At 46.4% G+C, this 16,287-nt stretch overlaps 1 protein-coding gene across 1 annotated transcript; it reads left to right on the forward strand.

Moving 5' to 3' along the window:
- Positions 1-3,838: 3,838 nt before the first annotated feature.
- On the forward strand, positions 3,839-8,704 carry uncx (UNC homeobox). The gene is made up of 3 exons (XM_078239862.1): positions 3,839-4,094; positions 5,064-5,239; positions 7,643-8,704. The coding sequence occupies exons 1-3, from the start codon at positions 3,839-3,841 to the stop codon at positions 8,702-8,704; spliced, it is 1,494 nt and encodes a 497-aa protein (XP_078095988.1).
- Positions 8,705-16,287: the final 7,583 nt, after the last annotated feature.

The raw sequence follows: 16,287 nt of genomic DNA on the forward strand, positions 1-16,287 counted from the left end.
CCTTCTTCCTATCCCCTTCCAATGCATTCCTACCCCCTTACCCGATTTCCACCCCTTCTTCCCACCCCTTCTTCCTACCACTTCTTCCCCCCTCTTTCCACCCTCACTCCCTCCTCTTCTGCCACTTCTCCCTCCTCTTTCCCCTCTTCCCCCTCCTCTTCCCCTTTCACCTCTCCTTTTCCCCCTTGCCCCCTCTATTTTCCCCTTGCCCCCTCTATTTTCCCTTCCCCTCTCCTTTCCTCCCTTCCCCCTCCCCTTCCCCCTCTCCTCCTTCCCCCTCCTCTTCCCCCTCCCCTTCCCCCCTCCCCTTCCCCCTTCCCCCTCCCCCTCCCCCTCCCCTCCCTTCCCACCTGACCCCCTCCCCTTCCCCCTCCCCCTCCCTCATCCCTTCCCCCTCCCCTCCCCTTCCCCCTCCACTTCCCCCCTCCCCCCTCCCCCTCCCCTTCCCCCTTCCCCTCTCCCCTCCCCCCTCCCCAGTCCCCTGCCCTCTCCTCTCCACGCTCCCCCCTCCCCCTCCCCCTTCTCCCTCCCCCTCCCCTTCCCCCTCCCCTTCCCCCTCCCCTTCCCCTCCCTCCTCCCCTTCACCCTCCCCCCTCCCCTCCCCTTCCCCCTCCCCCTCCCCTCCCCTCCACCCTCCCCCCTCCCCTTCCCCTCTCCCCTTCCCTCTCCCCTTCCCCTCCCCCTCCCCTTCCCCCTCCCCTCCCCTCTCCTTCCCCCTCCTCTCCCCTCTCCCCCTTTACCCCTCCTCTTCCCTCCTTTCCCCCTCCTCTTCCCCTCTTCTTCCCCCTCCTCTTCCCACCTCTTTCTCCATCTCTTCCCCCTCTTCCCCATCCCCCCATCCCCCTCCCCGTCCCCTTCGCCCTCCCCCTCCCCTTCCCCCTTCCCCTTCCCCCTCCTCCCTTCCCCCTCCCGCCTCCCCTTCCCCCTCCCCCTCCCCTTCCCCCCTCCCCCTCCCCTCCCCTCCCCTCCACCCTCCCCTTCCACCCCTGCCCTTCCCTCTCCCCTTCCCCCTCCCTCTCCCCTTCCCCCTCCCCTCCCCTTCCCCCTCCCCTCCCCCTCTCCTTCCCCCTCCTCTTCCCCCTTTACCCCTCCGCTTCCCCCCTTTCCCCCTCCTCTTCCCCTCCTCTTCCCCCTCCTCTTCCCACCTCTTTCTCCGTCTCTTCCCCCTCTTCCCCATCCCCCCGTTCCCCCTCCACTTCCCCCCTCCCCCTCCCCTTCCCCTTCCCCTTCCCTTCCCCTCCCCCTCCCCTCCCCCTCCCCCCTCCCCTTCCCCCTCCCCCTCCCCCTCCCCCTCCCCTTCCCCTCTCTCCTTCCCCTCCCCCTCTCCTTCCCCCTCCTCTTCCCGCCTTTCCCCCTCCTCTTCCCCCTTACCCCCTCCTCTTCCCCCCTTTCCCCCTCCTCTTCCCCCTCCTCTTCCCCCCTTTCCCCCTCCTCTTCCCCCTTTCCCCCTCCTCTTCCCCCTTTCCCCCTCCTCTTCCCCCTCCTCTTCCCCCTTTCCCCCTCCTCTTCCCACCTCTTCCCCCTCTTCCCCCTCTTCCCCTCCCCCTCTTCCCCCTCCCCCTCTTCCCCCTCCCCTCTTCCCCCTTCCCCTGTACCCCCTCCCCCTCCCTCTCCCTCCCCCTCCCCTCCCTCCCCCTTCCCCATCCCTCCCCCCTCCCCCTCTCCCCCTCCTTCTTCCCCCTCCCCCTCTTCCCCCCCACTTCCCCCCTCTTCCCCTCTTCCTCTTCCTCTTCCTCTTCCCCCTCCTCTTCCTCCTCCTCCCCCTCATCATCCCCCTCTTCCCCCCTTTCGTGTCCCTGTCAGCTCCTCATCTCCAAACTATCCCAAAGTTTCCTTGCTCCAAATCCGAGTACCCCCCCCCCTCCCCCACCTCCCATTACACTGGAGTTTAGTGTCCCGTTTCCAGCATCTCTCCTCCTGTCAGTCTGAGTGAGGAGGTCAGTGTTGTGTGTTCCAGGCTGGAGCCTGTGCAGGAACAGACAGCTAACAGATTGCCGTCCCACTTCTTTTTTTGCAATAATATTTAAACAACTTTTCTACCCCTCCTAACACAACAATCAGACACAAGTGTCAAACAAAGCGACACGCTATCGATTTATGGAATTCAATCTATGCCCCGCCAAAGACGCGCAAAGATTAATCTTCCCAACCTCAGCGTAATGCACAATAATTTAATTTTTTTTAGAAAAGCGATTAAAATGTGGGGGACGAAAGGTGTAAGTGGAAAGCACTGGTTAATATATGTTGCTGAAAAGCTTAGGGTTCTAATTTAATAAGCATTTTAAGGATTCATTCGGGTTGTTTTCACGTGGAGGGTGAGAGGTGGTAAAACCTGGTGAACAATTTGGGTTTAATGTGTCATGACTGGGATTTCCGTTTATTTATAGACAGCCTATTGTCCTGTTAGCAGAAATGGGGAAGGTTTTTAAAAATAAATAACATCACATCAAAGCAACACTTACAAAAGAACAATAAACAGATCTGGCCCGGGACAATGCAGCTCAATCCCCCCCCGCCCCCACTTCCACCCCCATTCCTCTTTAAGTCAGAGTCCTCAAACTGAGGAGTTTCAGGAAACTTTGTACTTTTACCGCCCTTCTACGGAACAAGCCGAACGAATTCATGTCACTGTTTGTTTTATTTCGGTGTTTTTATTTTGTTAATAAAAAAACGATTCTTTGTCTAATTGTTTTTTTTTCCTCTCTCCCTCTCCTGCAGCTCGGCGATTGAGAGCGAGTGTAGAAACTTCAATGGGGAATATAATTTAATTAGAACAAAGCAGGAATCAGACTCATTAACATTAATCACCGGTTCAGAGAAAGTGCCTGATTTTTTTTTGAGCATGGGAAGAAAATAATGAAAAAAATGACTCTTTGCACTCATGCACTTGTGTGACCTGTGCTTAATTAGCACCGTCCTGTGATTAATAATTCAATATTTACTTATTGTTGTCGATATTTTCAATAAAGAGCGAATGACAGTTTTAAAGATCCCTCTTTTTTTATATAAGGCACCGTCACGATAGCTTTAAATATTCATAGTGACAGAGCAGTCTAGAGCAAACGCCGAAGATGAAATATCATGTTCTTCTAAATGCATTGTGACAGCTCTGGAAACAGCAGTTGATGAATCCTCTATTATCCGATCAGTCTATTTGCCGCTCAACGTGTCCCTGTAATTGGCCCGACATCAGTTTAAAAGCTGACCAAGGAAATCGTTCTCTCTTTTTTTTGAAGAAAAAAAATCTTGGACAACACGATGGTCAATGTTTAGGAGAGAGAGAGAGAGGAGGGGGGGGGGGGGAAATCTATTAGTGTTGCGTTGTGTAGTGGGTGCTGAGAAATTGCATATGTTTACTCTGTACTCTGTTTAGTATTTAACTAGGTAGCAATCAACCTGCGGGAGCCTGGGCCCGTACTCGTCAAATCTTCCTGCATTGTTTTGACAGCTCATATATTGTTTATTGAGGTGGATGTCATGTATAATTAGCGATCGATATGGAAACGCTTTCAAGCGGTCTTCATCCCCACTGGTACCAACACACACCGACTATACGTCTCTGACGTCAGACGCGATTACCGTTTCTTATTGGTCCCAAATTCCCAAAGCCTGGACTAATTATTGGATCCTTTATGTTCATAAAGTAAAGACACATCCTCCCCGTCCACTAGCATGTCAACCCGCTTTTCTACTTTTCCTGCATACATTTTAAAGTTAACCCAAATCCTTTAAGTGCAAGGTTTTTCCCCCCCTTCAACCCCCCCCCCCTCCCCCCACTCTCTCCCTCTCCCTGTCTCTCTCTCTCTGTCTCCCTCGCCCCCTTTCCCCCTGCAGGGAAATGATGGATAGCAGGATTCTAGAGCACCACCATGCTCAGTTTGGGGGTACCTTGGCTAGCATGGTAGGCTTCCACTACCCCCTCGCCCACCACCATGTGTACGAACTCGCGGGCCACCAGCTCCAGACTGCCAGCGTCCCCTTCACCATAGACGGATTACTCAGCGGCTCCTGCACGGCCTCGGTGGTCACCCCATCCCCTCTGATGCCTTCGGCTTGTAACGTGAACGGGGAGAGCCAGTCCTTCAAACTGTCAGGTAAGAAGAACAAGAAACAGGAGAGAGAGTAAAGAAAGTGTTCGGCCTTCAGCCAGGCCAGGAACTGGACCTGGGTGTTTGCCATAGAGAGGGGGGTGGGGGAGAGAGATAATGCCAAACATAATTATATTATACAGCAGAAACTAATTAAAAATTAATAATAACAAGGGGATTATTGATTTATTTCAACAAACGAAAAAAAATCTAGTTTAAGACGGGAACGAGTACAATAGCCAGGTAACTACAGTACAAGGACGGTAACCAGAACAGTGTGTGTGTATCTGAGGGATTTTCACGCTGGTTATATACCGGGATCTACCCGGAATGTCTGGGGCGTCAGTTGTATTTGTTTTTGAGTGTGTATGGAGAGGTGGACATGTGTGTCCGGGCACTCTGTAGCCGTGGGAATCGGTAAGTCGATGCTGTGGGAACGAAGCTGAGGTCTGCGCCTGTAAAAAGCTGCACATATTGTTTCCATCAAGCAACCTCTCTGTAGTCGCTGGGAGAGAAACTGCATCGATTCCCGGACTCCGGTACAAAGACTTTCAGAAAAAAACCCGTGAAGAACAATAATACACCGGGACAATGCACCTGCCCTCCTAACAAATTCAAACACACTCACAAGTCACCAGTGCCGATTACATTGGGGTTATTTACAGAGGGGCGAGGGGGAAAGAACTGTAACCATTTTCGTTCCTACAATTAACAAAACTGCACGGAATCTGAATTTGGACCAATATAGTGGGAACGGGTCCAGTTTTGAAAAAGGTGCAGGTAAAAATGGTTAGAAGGCCTGTGTATTGTGATGGCTCTGCTGTGTGATCCCAGCGAGGAATTTATACACGCTCAGCCGCCTGGTCGCCCTTATTTCATTTATTCTAACCACTTCTCCGTCTCCCCTTTTGTTTTATCCCCCCTCCCCTCTCTATCACCACCCCCCCCCCCCCCCCTTCACCTTTCTTGTCACAGACTCGTCCGATCCCGAAAAGGACACCCCTGGCTGCAAACGAAGGAGAACGCGCACCAATTTTACCGGCTGGCAGTTGGAGGAATTAGAGAAAGCCTTCAACGAAAGCCATTATCCAGATGTCTTCATGAGAGAGGCGCTCGCATTGAGACTCGACCTGGTGGAGTCTCGGGTCCAGGTAACAAAAAAAATTACAACCCAACATTAAAATAAAACACACAGCCTGACAAGGCCAGTGTGCCGAAAGACTGCACTGTAATAATCTAGCTGACAGCGTCCAATATTTGCCGAATGTTGTGACATTTCGCAGTTCCACTGGGCTGCTGTCAACCTTAAAATGCGTGAAATTCATATCTTACACATTTAAAGCACGATTTATACTGTAATTACGTCCTTATTAAATAGTCAAAATTGTGTTAGAATGCGAGTTCATTAAAGGGGGAACGAGTGTATTACAGATATGGACTGTAGTCCTGTTTAAAACAAATTATTTGCACATCTTTTCTGAGTCTGCTAAACAGTCCAAAATTGCTTTGCCATTTTTGTGTTTTAGAAAATGAAGTGTTTGTGTACAAGTGTTCTTAAAAAAAAAGAAATGCAACACCGATCGGGTTAAAACACACCAGGCTTGAAGAATTCTGCACCGATTGTGTTTGGTGTTGCGAATGTGTTACTCTTGTTGTGAGAATTGCTCTGATCTGCTGTGTTTACCTTTTGCGGGGCTGGACCTAAACTCTTAAACGGAAAGCTGTGTAAACAGCTTTATAAATGGGAAGAAGCCATCTAACATTTCAATGGGGCGATGGGAATAATCAAATCGTACACACTCTCAAAATTTGCAACAGGCTGGGTTCTTTTTTTTGAGGGGGGGGGGGGTTATTTTTATTGAAAAAATGTGGAACTTAATTCCAAAAATGTATTATGAAACACTCGGGCGCGTACAAATCAGGACGGAACAACTATCTGTCAAAAAAATCCCAGAACGGGCGAGTGTTTAGTTAAAAATAAATGCATTTAAAATTATAATTCTATTGTCACAGTCAAGACTAACGGGATTGGGGCACAGGTTGAGCAGAAATATCACACCAAAGGCATAGCCGCTCCTGACCCCTTCCCTGTTCTTAAGCACTTTATCCAATTTGTTGATGGGTAGTTAAGTGAGGTTTAGATGAAGTCGAGAATGTTTATTTCCCTTAAGACGGTAATGAGTACTTCTCATTGACAGAACAGTTGGAACCGACACAAAGAGAACTCCTTGTAAAACGATTATTGGCCAGTTTAATTCGTGTTTAACAAGGGACAGCATTAAAATAGACACGAGTGCTTTTTTTGATGATCAGAGGGAACCTGATATTTTTCTAAAATATAAGCTTGTTTAAATTCTTTAATTTTGGGGGAAAAATCTTCGATTGTGTATAACGGAAACGTGTCGTGTTTATAATTGAATGCTCGTTTTCCTATCTGTGTGTGTGTGTGTGTGTTGTGCAGAATGGGTAGAAGGTGGCAATATAGGGCTCTCTGTCAGGACCTGTGAGGGTGAAAGAGTTTATTAATTATTTCCTGTAGGAAAAGGGAAGATTTTGCGTGCTAAATTGCAAGTTAGAATTATACACTTTAAACCAGGAACTGTCCGATTATTAATAGTCGATCATCGGCATTATTTGAGTTTGCACTCCCTTTTAGAGAAAAAACACTTCCATTGTGTTCTCTCATCCACCCCCCTCCCCTGCCCTCCCCCCACCCACTGGTTTTTTTTGATGAGGTGAAGACTGCTAAGTTGAGGGGCGGATTCAAGCTCTCATTCCACCTCTCCACCGCGGGGTTTGCAAAATAAACTGCTTCATCTGAAATGGCAAAGCATCGATTTAATTGATAGAATTACACGCGAGATTAAATGCAATTCGTTTGTCAATTAACCTAATTCAGGTTTCCGTGTTGGTTGTGTAAACAAGATGTTATTTACACTGGAGGGGGAGGGGGGGGGGCGATTCCCAAAACTTCCTCTCACCACACACAGGTGCCGGAGTTGGTTCCCTGTTAAGATGCTGCCCGGGTCATGAACAGAGAACTTTAACTGTGATTCCAACATGTTAGATTGCAACATGCCACCTATCCTCTTCTAACAATCTCCGCGTTCAATACCAACATTGGAAAGTTTAGAACCATAGACAAACAGCAAGTGATTTATCCCCCCCCCGCCCCCCCCCCCCTCCCCCCGCCAGAAGATAAAGGGCTAAATTTTCTAAGTGTTTCGTAAGGGGAAACTGAAATTGGGCAAATATTCTATTCGGATATAGTCTTTTATTTTGTTTAGGGAAATTAAAATGGAGATTAACCGTTTGGTGCTATTAATATTTCCAAAGTGGTTTAACAAAACGTTTCAAGATTATAATTTTTACTTGTTTAATAATAAAATTCTTAACAGGCCATTAAAATGCAACATTGGCGTTTACAGTCAGAGTGTCTATAGTGTAAGGAAAATGATCTGTTCAGACAAAAAAAAAATTACGGAAACTGTGCGCAGAGGAGAGAAATGCTGTGAAATTCGATTGTAATGTCATTTTCATTATTCGGCATGTAGGTCTGGTTCCAAAACCGCAGAGCAAAATGGAGAAAGAAGGAAAACACCAAGAAAGGACCCGGGCGACCGGCGCACAACTCGCACCCTACTACGTGCAGCGGAGAGCCCATGGACCCCGAGGAGATAGCCCGCAGGGAGATGGAGAAGATGGAGAAAAAGAAACGAAAGCAAGAGAAGAAACTCCTGAAATCCCAAAACAAGTTGCTGCACTCGGAGGGGGACTGCAGCATCGCCTCGTCCGGCTCCGAGTCGGACAGTAGCGTGGTCCACCTGCAACCCGACAAAGAATCATTCCGTGCCGAGACCAGCCACCACTCTCCAAATAGCAGCAGGGACCAAACCGCAACTAACTGTGAACCAACGGGACAAAAGCTCTCCCACCACCAAAGAACCGCGTCCCAGAATAATCCCAGCAGATCCGCGGATCTGGAGTGCCAGCGGGACAAACCTCAAAGTTACCTGTGCACGAACGGTCGTTCTTCCAACCTGACAAAGTGTGATCAGAAAAGCAACCCTTTCAGCGTGGAAAGTCTTCTCTCTGATACCATGCCGCGGCGTAAGGCCCACTATGACTTCCCGGCCTTGCCCAACCCCAGGGCAGTCATTGGGAAGGGACATTTCCTTCTGTACCCCATCACCCAGCCTCTGGGCTTCATCGTACCCCAAACCAGTATCAGGACACCCCCCGCCCAGCCTCCATCCCCCTCTGGGCCAGACACACCAGCTCCAGAAACAGACCAGGTGCATTCCACCTACCCCGGGACAAACTCAAACTCCACACAAACCAGCTGTCCCGGCTCAGAATCGAACCCCGCACAGGCCGGCAACTACCCGGCGGCAACTCCGAACCCCGCACAGGCCAACTACCCCGGCACGACTCCCAACGCCACAAAAGCCAACTATCTGGACAGGAACGCCAGCCAGCCGGAGTCCAGCGAGGCTCCGGCCTCGGAGAGTCCCGATGAACTAAGCCAACAGAAGCCGGACTCCCCCGAGCCGGTAAAAACAAACTGCCCCCGAGAACACACGACAGAGTGTGAAGATGTGGTGGACATGGACTAAATAAAGTAGCATCACATCTGCAAAGCAGACACAACAAAACAAAGAGACGAGAAAGATGGGAAACAAGGACTTTCGCGTGTAATTCACTAGATAAACATGTCCTGTCAGTTTATTTAGTTTGTTTGCTATGCAGGTGGATGTCTCTGTGAATCTTCACTGGCCAGGGATGCGTTCAGATATTAACCCAGCCCTGTTTCGCGCGAAAGCCGAGCCAAAACACTTTATCTTATAATATACACACACGGTTAACATCGGTGTCTGGACGCTATGTATAAAACCAAGAATCCTCTCCGCTCTCATTGTGTAAAACCCAAACAAATGTATCAAATATTTATATATGATGTAACTTTTTTTTATAAATAAATGTTTCTGTTTTGAAAAAAAAAGACCTCCACTGTTTTGTCTGTGATCTGTCAGTGTTAATATCTGCACAGGAGCCGAGTTGCTCTGGGTAGACTGTGTTTGTGTTTATTGCTATAAGACCTTTATTCATTAAAATGCTGTGAATCTCTGGCGAAGCCGGAGGGGCCGCGGTCCTACCCGCTTCCTGCCGCGAACTGATATGAAAGTGATTATTTTCCCGATGGCAGCCGAGGTCGGGTTTAGCCCAAAGGGTTATTACACATTACCGATTTTATAGTGATATGAAATCACACAAGTTCCTCCAATAATAGAATTAGCATGAAAGGGCTGGGGCATAAAATTGAAATTGGAAAATAATAGGATGAGGTGTGTGTGTGTGCGTGCATATTTGGCGGTGCAGAATTGGTTGTGAAATGGAAAATCGTGGGCTGGAATTTTCATGAGGTTTTCTTTGTCATGTATCTTGTAGCAGGCTATATTAAGATAGATGTTCGATGATATCCTTCATTGTTCTGTCGCTTATATTGATGTTCTGGTGTTATCATCCTATTGATCATGTGTCGCCTGTAATAGAACAGGGAAAGCAAACGCGCCTCAACAAAAGAAGAACACATTTGTTCTAATAGGGAGGAGACCCAAGGGGGGAGTTTGTGAGATTCAGGACAGCTGCACCGCTAGAAAGAGGGGCGAGGAGAGGAAGGGAGGGGACAAGGCGTGGGGGGTGGGGAAGAGGTGTGGGGGTGGGGGGGGGGGGGATGTATGGAAAAAAAACTTTGCCAGAAACTCGCACCCAGCTTTGCCTCCCACCCTCCTCCTCCCACTCCCCTCTTCCCTCCTCCCTCCCTCCTCCCTCCCTCCTCCTCACCCATCACCCCTCCCTTGCCAATCCCCTTCAATTTACAGGGCACTTATGCAGTGTAAACCACATCAGTTCCCTGGGAATTAAAATCCCAATTATTAAAACCATTAATTTTGTCGAGTCTGTGCACAGTGGAATTATGTTTACAGCCTAGTTAAATATCGCTGATCCCTTCTGGTCATCGGCCCTTTTATTTGCAAATAAATTGAATATAATAATAAGACAGGCTTAGTTCTGGGTGCGCGCAGATGAATTTCTGAGCTCCCGTTCTCTTTAATAATATTTACATAATTTCCGCTCGGTGCCTGTGATATTTGCTCTGCAGGATGCATCAGCTTTTGGAGAAAAAAATAATTAGATCAAAAAAGGAGAGAATTTGTGTCGAGACGGACGTCACTTAAGACTCTCTGGGTAGAAATTGCATTCTGTACAAATTCAGTTAATAGGAAAATGATTGTCTCGGTGTCCCTAAAACTGGTCTCGCCTCAAATCCCTGACCTTAGCAGTCACGCTTGCCATTTCTGTATCCGTTTGTTACCAAAAGGTGGAAAAATATAATCTTGCGAGAGGGGAGAAAAAAAAAGCCCCGGCGTTTAAAATGCTATGTTGTTTTAAATAACGTGAAATATTTCCCTGGCAGCAATAAATTGCCTCCTTTCTTCAATTTGCAGCTGTTCATTTTGTCCATATAGCTCATGTTTTATTTATTTACAGCTATAATGATTGCGGTTGTGAATGAGGCCGAGTATCGGTCGCTAGCAGACACATGTCCTTAAGGTGAATTAGTGATTTAGTTAAGCAGTTTAGTCCAATGTTGGTGCGGCTCTCGGCTCAATAGGGTTTTTTTTCTGCTGAGCCCGAGGAGGAAGCTGTTTCTAGACAAACTATCAATCGATCTAGCTCGCAGTCTCCGGGAGATGTGTCCGCGATGAATCATACTTTATGAATTCAATTTATACCAAGAGAAATTTTCAATTTGAACGCTGGATCATTATGGGACAGTGCAAATTGTTTTTGCTCTATTATGCATCGGACGCCATCATTTTTCTTTCTAATTACGGAGGTGTCAGGTCGAGCTGTCATCCCGGCGCTGATTTTCAATTTAACTGATCATCATACATTCATTTTCCCATTTGATAAATCTGCTATCTAGACGAGGCGCCCATGCCCTGAATATTAAGTTGCACACAGAAAGGCGCAGTAATGGGGAGTGTGCATGCAATAAGTGCAGATCACGGAGCTAATTTAGCACCTTGTGCGCTTCCATCTCTTTTTCTGATTTTCAAATCTCCAAGGGCTCAGCTGAGCCCAAGGGCTGCAGTCTTCTCTCTCACAACCGGTTCCAAAACGGCTGGTTTGTATTACAGAATTTCCAAATTAGGATATCAAGCTTAATTAATGGTAATTGAGTTCTTCAGTACGTGTTATTTTTATTTAATCGAAACAAATTTGCACAATTAATTATGAACGTAATTTTCAAGAGCCCCATTTGCAACACATTTCCAAATTAGCTGAAGCAAATTAGACGCTTTTATTATTATTCCTCCCTACCCCCTCCACACACACACACACCCCTCCCAAAGTGTTTACAGAAGAAGCATATTTTTGTTTGGACCCCCCCCCCCCCTCCCCTCTACATCCTTACAGAATGATGTATGGCTTAGGTTCGGAAGGTGCAGTTTATTTTGTGATTTATTTTTAACCCGGGGTTGTACACGGCTCTGACAGTTTGGACAAATTAGCAATCCTTCGCAGCCGCCTCTAATGAGAGGGGTTTATCTCAGCGCCTTGCAGCTAGCGTGAAAAATTACCGCGCACTGAATAAGAGGTGTCGGATCGATCGGAGAGCAGAGTGTAAATTACAAAAAAAAAAATTCCTAACCACATTTAATCCGGAGACAAAATTCATATAGATTTAAAATAATGCAGCCGCAAATGGGTGCGAGACACTTCGACTTCGCAGGGTAAGAGTTGGAAGTCGAACCAAAAGTAACCAGGCTTCCTCCCTAACAAGATGTTGTTTCAGAGCTTTTGTGTGTGGGGAGCGGAGTTCCCCCCCCCCCTCTCAATTTTTAAACACTTAAAACTTCCTTTAAGATCCAAATTGATTAAACTAATTAATAGTGAATACTCTTCACAGGATGTTTTTTTAGACCGTCCCTCCTCACTCCACAGACGTCTGGCGCGCACCTTGCGAGACTGACGATAGATTCTTATTAAGAATATAATTTATTTGCACTGATATTGCACACAAGCTACTGGGAAACTCTCCAAGGAGTCTGGAATGAACTGTACATTTAGTCTATAACAGCCCTGCTTATATTATAACGCAACTTCGGGCTGAGGGCTACACTTGTGAAGACTACACGAATTTACACCTATTTTGGCAGAAATGTAGTGAGATACTTGAGTGACATTTCTTGTGCAGTCAGTGTACACTGCCTCTGAAAGTGCATTTCTCTTTTAGAAAACGATAAAACCCCGTAACCTACAGTTTGATAGGAACTTGCATTTAACAAAACCGAACTTGAGCGGGAACTGTACCAAACGGAGGAGAGATATTCCCAGACCTTTTCAATTTTGTAAATTGTAATTGATTTAATCCTGAATTAAAAACTGCCCTCTCACTGTATATATTTTACTCCAGCATTAAGGAATCAGACGCAAAGCTCGGAAGTAGCCAGTCTTGCACTCAGGATTGGAAAGAACTGATCAGTTTATTTTTTTTCACACATTTAAAGACCATCCTCTCCTCCGATACCCTTCTGTAGAGGTTAAGTTTCTATGACTTTCTAACAACGACAAGAAAATAAAATGCTGCGTTGTTGAGGGGAAGGTTGCTACGTTATCCCGGATGAAATTCAGCATTTACACTGCCTGCGGAATCCTGGAAATTTGTTTCGATTTTCCACACCCTGATTCAGTGAATTTTAATCTTTATTTCTCTGACTCCAGCCTGGCCGCCGTTTGAAAATAGCGATTATTTATATTTCATGGGCGTTTGTTTGGCGGCGTATTTGCAGTCAAACACCATCCAGAGAATTAACGCGTGCACATTCTGAACTACTAAACAAAGGCGGGGAGGGAGAGGAGTTTGTTTTCATATATGTTGTTATGTTACTAGGAGATGGGGACACCTGGGGAACTGAGAAAATCGTCATAAAAACCACCAATTAAACCGGAGACTGATCAATACAACATCAGCCGTGCAAGCTAATAATAAATGATCATGACTCGAAAATTAGCTCACCTCGTAAAATAATTCAAATTTACTCCGCGTTGATACTTCGCACCAATAAGTAGTGTGTAGGTGAGGATTTACTTTTTTAAAAAAATTACCAAAGAAAATGTGTCTAAGCGCGCAAGTCGTTAACATATATGAAGGTTATTGCGCGCATTAACGTGATGGTAAGTTTGGAGATAGGGGATGCTGGCTATAAACATGTTAGTTACACACACACACACACAGAGCTACGTATTTATACAGAGAATAATAACTTAATAGCTGCTGCCGGGTACCACGGTCCATTTAAATAATTAGGCGCTGTCTCCCTGTGATAAAGGTTTATCTGGAATTTTGGTTAAGAGACTCTTTTCTCTTTCAGACTTAAACTAGCTGCACTTATTAAATGTTTGAAGGCCAATGATCTAGCTCGCTTTCCTTTAGCCATCCTGCCTCCTCACCACGATTACAGGCATCCAAATTGTTTTGTGTGTGTGTATGTGTGTGTTGTCTATTTCACAGTAATAATAGAGAAAAAAAAAGAACTTTTCCCAGTGTTGGAAAGTAACGTGGGGGAAATCCACAGACCGAACTTATTAAACCGCCGCAGCACTGTATAAATACCTCGGCCTGGTCATTGCTTATCACCTGCTTGTTGGAAATGAATCAAATCTAATTGCGTTTTAAATGTAATCGTTTCCAATTATAACTCACATCGAAGGCTTAAATAAAGGAACGGGAGTTGAGGAAGAATTCAAGTAGCACTGGCTACTTCAATGCATTACATTTGGGAGGATGATACAGGTGACTGAACGCGTTGGTTCACTGAAAGGGATATATGTACCAAAGCACAACATCACAAAGTATTATCTCAAACTACAAAGCACACCATTTAACTGACACTTCAATAAATATCATTTTAAAGAAATAACTTGCGTTGAAAATGGCTTAATGTGTTTTCTTTCTATTTCCAGTAACCGTTTCCAAAATATACGTAAGGTATTATTTTTTTAGCTAGCAAGAATGTCCAGTCCAGGGATCCCCTATGATTGAAGAGCAGAATCGACATCTGAAAAGGTGATTGTCCGCGGCCAAGCCCACTCCTTCCTGCTGCACTAACACATCCCAGTCATTGTATCTTCCCCAGTTCCCACTAATTATCACCTTATGGAACGTGTTTCATTAAGGAAGTCTGTTTTTAGTTAATTGTCAGTCTGCTGACCAAAAATAAGAATCACTATGATCTGACCCTGACTGAATGACAGTAAAAGCCATTATATATCCCCTCCACTCAGAATCTGCCACTGTTTTTATACAATAACCAGATTTGTTCCGCTTTAAACTTGCTCCCAGTGCAAAGAGGACATTGGAGTGACAGAAGGATTAGCGCAATATTTATTCCCCATTCCTGCTTTCCCAGGACCCAATTTTATAATCGTTCAACTAAGTGTCCCCAAATATTGTTACCAGCTAACGGGTATCCCATCTATATTCTACATATTGCTAATGTGTAATGTGTTCTCGTAATTTATTTTCCGATCCTATTTCATCTCAACGTTGTTTCTGAGTTGGAAACCCAACTGAACCCCTGAACTGGGCACTCCCGGCTTAGCCATGGACTAATTCCGTACTGGGCTGAGCGTTGAGCCCGCACGGGGTTACCTGCTCCGGTGGTCGACGGGGTTTAACGGCTTGTTGCTTTGTCGGATTGAGTGCTTGTTATATTCAGTGTAGACGGTTTTGTGGGTTTGAAGTCTGGGGTCGTTAGTTGTTGGGTTTCTGGGGTTTCTGGTCAGGCAGCTTGGTAGTAATTTAGGGTGGATGATTTTCCACTGGATTGGTTTCGATTTGTTTGGCGCGTTTTTTGGAAGGTGGATAGGTTACCTGGTTACACCGCTGAGTTCAGGAGGTTGACGTGAGACACTTTGTGACAATCTATTTTTGAATTACTATCGCTCCTCTGGTTGGAATGGGTTGACAGCATTACTTTGTCTGGGTGCTTTGTTAAAGGATTGCTTGGGGTCAGCAGCTGGTTGGGTCCACGCCTATATGATGGCTTATCCATTTGGGAATAGTTTTGGACTGCATTCACTTTGCTGCGATGCGATAGTTTCGGATAATTAGGCCCAGGGAATTGGGTTTAGCTGCCTCTGCGATGGGGTTCAGGAAGTTAAATCAGCCTTGGACAAGTTTGAGACATTTCAGTGGAACATGTTTGATGGCGATGGACTGGCACAATATTAAATTCAGCCCAGTATATTGTTACTGAGTTTGACTTAAGGCCCCCTGGATCCAACATTCAACTGATTGTTGCATAATACGGATTCAGGCACATACAATCCCTACAGTGGAGAAAGAGGCCTTCCGCCCCACCGAATCTCCGAAAGTGGAGCACCCGGAGGAAACCCACGCAGACACGGGGAGAACGTGCAGACTCCACACAGACAGTCAGCCAGGCCGGAATTGAAGCCGGGTCCCTGGCGCTATGAGGCAGCAGTGCTAACCACCGTGCCATTGTGCCGAACTATGAAGTTGGATTGAGTTGCATTATGATGTGGGTTCAGTTGTTAAGCAGGGTAGTTTGATACAATAGGATATTGGGAATAGTGTTAGGGATCTTGATCAATTGGGTCAGTGGGCTGGCGAATGGCAGGTGGAGTTTAATTTAGATAAATGCGAGATGATGCATTTTGGTAGATTGAACCACCCGGCAGGACTTACTCAGTTAATGGTAGGGCGTTGGGGAGAGTTACATAACAAAGAGATCTAGGGATGCATGTTCATAGGTCCTTGAAAGTGGAGTCAGGTGGACAGAGTGGTGACGAAGGCATTCAGCATGCTTGGTTTCATCGGTCAGAACTTTGAATACAGGAGTTGGGACGTCTTGTTGAAGTTGTACAAGACATTGGTAAGGCCACACTTGGAATACTGTGTACAGTTCTGGTCACCCTATTATAGAAAGGATGTTATTAACCTAGAAAGTTTCCAGAAAAGATTTACTAGGATGCTACGGGGCTTGATGGTTTGAGTTATAAGGAGAGGCTGGATAGACTGGGACTTATTTCTCTGGAGCGTAGGAGGCTGAGGGGTGATCTTATAGAGGTTTATAAAATAATGAGAGACACAGATCAGCTAGTC

The sequence above is a fragment of the Mustelus asterias genome, chromosome 23 (genome assembly GCF_964213995.1).
Source record: "Mustelus asterias chromosome 23, sMusAst1.hap1.1, whole genome shotgun sequence".
Taxonomy (NCBI): Eukaryota; Metazoa; Chordata; class Chondrichthyes; order Carcharhiniformes; family Triakidae; genus Mustelus; species Mustelus asterias.

Bases quoted from the DNA above. Each gene is read 5' to 3' on its own strand.
- uncx (XM_078239862.1), top strand. From the start codon at position 3,839: ATGATGGATAGCAGGATTCTAGAGCACCACCATGCTCAGTTTGGGGGT. The intron at 4,095-5,063 runs GTAAGAAGAACA...TTCTTGTCACAG, and splicing joins CCAGTCCTTCAAACTGTCAG to ACTCGTCCGATCCCGAAAAG. The intron at 5,240-7,642 runs GTAACAAAAAAA...TTCGGCATGTAG, and splicing joins TGGTGGAGTCTCGGGTCCAG to GTCTGGTTCCAAAACCGCAG.